The sequence below is a fragment of the Mandrillus leucophaeus genome, unplaced genomic scaffold (assembly GCF_000951045.1).
Source record: "Mandrillus leucophaeus isolate KB7577 unplaced genomic scaffold, Mleu.le_1.0 Scaffold560, whole genome shotgun sequence".
Lineage (NCBI taxonomy): Eukaryota > Metazoa > Chordata > Mammalia > Primates > Cercopithecidae > Mandrillus > Mandrillus leucophaeus.
The window spans coordinates 567,257-573,256 of NW_012106031.1; the positions used below are offsets into that span (position 1 = coordinate 567,257).

Genomic DNA, 6,000 nt, shown 5'->3' on the forward strand with positions numbered 1-6,000 from the left:
AATTTGAACATTAAAGATATTTCGAATTAAAACTAAAAACAATGTGATTATTATAAGTTTTTTTTCTAGAGAAACTTAAGTTTATGAAACTTATACTTTTGAAATTGGAGCTTGGAATTGTTTTCAGAATGGTGCCGTGAAAGATTTTTAAGAAATACTTTATTGAATAGTGATAGTGAAATTTCTTAATGAATGGGATGATGGTTGAATTGGTTTTTTGATACATTAAAGATTAAGCTTTTTCTTTTTATAGATAAGCCGTTGTTTATTGGCATTAATAATGAATGGAAATTAATGAAGAATTAAAAATAATTTATTTACATTGATTATTCTAATGCTAATTTATTTTTTGAAATTTATTTAAGCATTGCTAGACTACTTTCTATGTTTGTTACATTTCTTTATTGAGCCTTAAACAGATGAAGAGTAATTTCAAAATTTAACTTTACCCACTAAGGAATTTTAATGTTTTTGGCATATGAAGGAATTGATGCCTCTATTTGTTTTCCATTCCCATCATTTCAGATGGCCTGCATTTTCAAGATTGCTATCCACAGGATTTCAGTTTATGTCTAGAGACTAGGGTGATACTAATTGCCTTACAAAAATTGAACCATGATCATTAGATGAACCTGAGGGCTTGGGTAGCTTAGTAACAGGTGTATGTACACACACGTACACACGTATACCTCTTAATAAGTTTATATATATATGAAACATACCTTTTTGAGCTGACATTCACATACAATACAATTAATCATTTTAAAGTATAGGATTCAGTAGCATTTAGTACATTTACATCTAGTAGTTATAGCTAAATGAAGTAGATACCATTCTAGTAGGTAAAAAGGAATATATCCATTAAAGTATTTCCACTATCATAATGTTCACACTATTTGTTAATTTTTCATAGTATTCAGACCTCAATTTGATAATCATATTTTCCCACATTCATACATCTAACTTACTGTTTTGGAAACTCTGTTGTTTCTAATGATGTGTAATTTTTTATTTTCTTGGCAAACTCTTTTGTAATTTATATATGCCTTTAAGTTATGAATTTAGATAACCTACCCTATTACAGTTTGTGACCATGTTGGCAATATTTATTACATGGTGTGAGAATTGTAGAAGGAAAGATTGTAGGTAAAGTATAAACTCGTTAACCACAACTTATATGAATGTTTCATTTTATTTTCTAAGCTCCGAAAGTAACTATTTTTGAAATATGTATTATGTAATACTGAAATATTTATCTTATCACTTCTAGTTTAAATTGTAACTATAAGTATTTAAATTAGCATTCTTAGAAACAAAATGGAAAGGGTCAGTGTGCAAATTATTGCTTGTTTTTAATATTGCCATTTTGTTTTAAGTGGCTAAAATGAACAATATAATATACGCTAAAAATAAGAGGTTACAAGTTCACATTTCATAGTTTTATCCGGTTTCCTTCTATCACTGAGGTTTTTCAAATATATCTGTTAAAAATGAGAACATTTATTTTTCACTAAATGCCTCAGATTTTCTGCTGCCTAATTTTATTCTAGTGAGTTTTTGCTGTATAATGTTGAGCTCCTCAAGCAATTGCAAACAGTATAAGATGATATAGAGTTTTAATTCTTTTTCATTTTGTGCAGGTGATTCTTCCATGAGCTAAAATTACCCTGTTCATTTCCTCCTATACCTGTTAACTAGAAGGGGTCAATAAATGGGGAAATTCATTAACAGATATTTAATGAGTGCCTACTGTATTCTAATGAAGGAGTTTATATTATAGAAGCTGTAAATAAATGAGTCAACAAGTGTTCCAAGAGGAGGAGGTTATGAAGTAATACAAGATTTTAGAGGAGTTAAAAATATTAAATAGTAGATCAATAAAAAGAGCACTATATTTGGAGTTAGAACACTTGGCTTTCAGTCCTAGCTCTGTCTTTACTTGTTCTGTGGTTTAGGAAATAAAGGGGGTTAATATCTTAAAGAGTTTTTGCGAGAATCAAGTAAGTGAATACATACTTTGCAGGATGTGAAATTAAATAAACCAATAAGGCAGCATAGAAATGAATACTGGAAAGCTTATGCACTCATGCATTTTGCATTCAAGACATTGAATACAACATTTAATACAAAGAATAGACATTTCTCCAGAAAGTTGTGTAAATGGCCAATAGGTATTATGAAAAAATGCTCAGTATCACTGATCATCAGAGAAGTACAAATCAAAACCACAATAAAACATCATTTTATCCCAGTAGAATGGCTATTATTAAAAACACAAAAAATAATAAATGCAGGCAAGGATGTGGAGAAAAGGGAACTCTCATACACTGTTGATGGGAATGTAAATTAGTAAATTCATTATGGAAATCAATATGGAGATTTCTCAAAAAAGTATAATAGAACTGCCATATGATCCAGTGATCCCACTACTGGGTATTTATTCAAAGGAAAATAAATCAGTATACCAAAGGGATACCTGTACTCCCATGCTTATTGCAGTACTATTCACAGTAGCAAAAATAAGGAATCAATGTAAGTGTCCATTAACATTTATTATTTGTCTGGTGATTTGATAATTGAATGTGTGCCAGTACATGTACCATATACTGGTAAAGTGGTTTGCATGTTAATAGTTATTCAACTCTTTTACTCGGTGAGGAGGTACAAATATTATCTCTGTTTCACTAAGGAATAAGCTGAGACACTGAGAGATCTTGCTTGGTGTTTTGCACACCTAGAACATACATTATTATAAATAGATTAGTACCTTCAGTGTGAAATATTCTCAAGCATCAGTGCTAATATATCATAGAAGGTATGCCTACTATGTACAAAAGTTCTTTAGGCAATGAATTAACAACTGCTTTGAACTGACTCAAACACTAACTGCCTTGAGTTGATTTATACTCCATAGTTAAGTGCTAAAGTAAACTAATGCAAGTTTGTTCATTACTCGATGAAACAGAAATATTCATTTAAGAAGTTTTATATAAATTAAATTTTGATACATTAAATCTTTTTTATTTTCTAGTATGGAAAAAGAGCTTTGAGTTTTTAAACTTTCAACTGGGAAAGTAATCTTCCAGTAATGCGAGTAATATAGAATTTAGTCGGTTTTGAAAGTTCTTATTTCTTCACAGGATTTTCTTAAAATGGGGGTACTCCAAAATCTGTATTGGTATATATCTCCTGGATGTGAGAACTATCAGTTGGAAGCGTTTATTACATTGCATTGCAATGCTTCTTGCATTGAAAAATATGGCCAATAGGGTATTTTTAATTTGCCAGGTTTATTGCTATCAATTTATCCATATGACAACCTACTCATAGGCCAATTTGAAATATGAAAACAAGAGAAAAAGGGTCTTGGAGGAGTTTGGGGAAAATTGCACCTTACCTAGTGATATGCAATTTTAAAATGCTAAGATTTGGGCATGTTGATATCTGCAGTTTTGTCACTGGTGCATTTTATTTCTTTATCAAAGATGCATGAATGAGTGTTTTTGGTAATGAATAATAAATGAATACTCCACTATAAAAAGCAAACTAATACTGTATCAACAGATAGAAAATAAATGGTCAGATGTATTAAAATATTTACCATCAGACTGGATATCCTTCCTTATATTTTTGACATTATTTTTGATATTGAAAGTTTTATCAAATGGGACACATATGTAGACATATGTAAACGTGTATCTTGTCCGTTAACTCGGGTGTATCCCATGCTTTATTTCCTTTGGTTAGCATTTTAGCAAAATGCATTTCAGGTCTGTTTGTTAGATTTTTTATTTTTCAACAATTTGAATTAGATTTAAACATTGTGAAGATTAATTTATCTCTCACAAGGTAGAATTTTAAAACATGTCAGAGCTTTATTTATTTATATTTTTATCATCTTAATAACTTTTAAGGGTGTAGTTTAGTAGTGTTAAGTATATTCACATGGTTGTGCAATTATAGTTTTTTTAAGAATGGAATCTAATTTGTCAATGAATGTAGATTTTCTAAAGCAATGTCTTCACATTTATTCTACCTTATTGTTCTCTCTCCAGAACATGTATCGATTCGAGGGCACTGGATTTTCAAACATTCCTCAACTTATAGATCATCACTATACAACGAAACAGGTCATCACTAAGAAATCGGGTGTAGTTCTGCTGAATCCTATTCCTAAGGTAGTTGCTTATATACTTTTTTGTCTGTTTGTTTTAAAAGAATTTTTGGTGCGTTAACATTTCCAACAGTAAATAAAGTTCTTAGATTATATGCTAGTTGTTCAGAAAAAAAGAAAGTTTTGTTTTTGTTTTTCTAGCTTTTATTAGTAATACAATTGAAACATGAAATTTCCTTGATTTTATTACGATGAGCTGCTTTTTATTCAGTATTTGCTAGTACACAAATGGCTTGGATTTTTTTTCCCCTTTCTTTCCTAGTTTTTCTTCAGACTTGAGGCTTTTCTTCACTTTAAAAGGTTCATACTTTGAAAGGTTCAGGTTATAAAAGATTCAAAGTTGTATAAGTCAAAGACAATGTCCAGCAATTAGGAATAAATTAGGGTTTTAATTTGGGATGTTACATTTACAATGTATTATAAGATATTAGAACTATTAAAAACTAGTCTACTCTTCATGGAAGCAGTAAATCAGAACTTACCTATGTGGAGCCAGGTGGTTGGATAAGAGATTGTCTTAGGTCATTTTTACCTCTATCATCTATCGCAGAAAACACTACTTACATGTGCTTTTCAAGATTTGTTCAATAAAGAATGGGTATGTGGAAGTTTTGTGTTTTTAAGGTAATATATTTGGGACTCAAACCAAAGTGGAACAATGGAGCTGACTTAGTTTCTGAGCACTTTTGATGTTTCAGGAGTGGAGTTCGTATTGGCAAGAGCGCTTTCCTTTCAGGACTGTCTAGTATGAAGAACAGCGTAGAAATAGGAAAGCCACACAATTTGGTAGATTAATATTTGTTGATATGACTGTTATACATTTAGGGATTGCTTTTAATTTGAAGTAAGTGTCAGTTCCAAGAGTGCTGGTACATAGTCCGGATTTAGCAATTTGGAAATTTAAAAAACAATTATTTTATTTCCTTTTGTTAATCTGGGAAATAATATCTATATTTGTACACATATTGTACTACTGAGTCTTCACTGAGAGGATGACCTTTAATATTTCTCTCACGGAAGATTTTGACAGTTGTTTGTTAAACATTCTAATTCTCTGGTTAAGGAGCTGGCTTTCTTGAACAATTTTCTATAATTATGAAATTGCATAATTCTTTGTTAATTTTTTAAATTCATTTTCTACCCTTAATTACCAAAACCATAAAAAATTCTTCTTCAGTCTGAAATAGATTGTCACATTTTTTCTATAGCATATATATAATATGTATATATAAATCTTTCAATATTTCCTCCTTCATCTTTATTTTTTTCTTTTTTTTTTAATTATACTTTATGTTCTAGGGTACATGTGCACAGCGTGCAGATTTGTTACATATGTATACATGTGTCATGTTGGTGTGCTGCACCCATTAACTCGTCATTTACATTAGGTATATCTCCTAATGCTATCCCTCCCTCCTCCCACCCCACAACAGGCCCTGTTGTGTGATGTTCCCCTTCCTGTGTCCAAGTGTTCGCATTGTTCAGTTCCCATCTATGAATGAGAACATGTGGTGTTTGGTTTTCTCTTCTTGCGATAGTTTGCTGAGAACAATGGTTTCCAGCTGCATCCATGTCCCTACAAAGGACACAAACTCATCCTTTTTTATGGCTGCATAATATTCCATGGTGTTATGTGCCACATTTTCTTAATCCAGTCTATCATTGATGGACATTTGGGTTGATTCCAAGTCTTTGCTATTGTGAATAATGCCGCGATAAACATACATGTGCATGTATCTTTATAGCAGCATGATTTAAATCCTTTGGGTATGTACCCAGTATTGGGATGGCTGGGTCAAATGGTATTTCTAGTTCTAGATCCTTGA

The 6,000-nt window shown here is 31.1% G+C and overlaps 1 protein-coding gene across 1 annotated transcript in view; it reads left to right on the forward strand.

Annotated features, from left to right (window-relative positions):
• Positions 1-6,000, forward strand: part of FER (fer (fps/fes related) tyrosine kinase) — a 498,838-nt gene that overhangs the window by 241,292 nt on the left and 251,546 nt on the right. Inside the window, exon 13 of the mRNA XM_011998204.1 lies at positions 4,056-4,178. Coding sequence (XP_011853594.1) covers positions 4,056-4,178 — 123 coding nt within the window. The remainder of the gene's footprint in view (positions 1-4,055; positions 4,179-6,000) is intronic.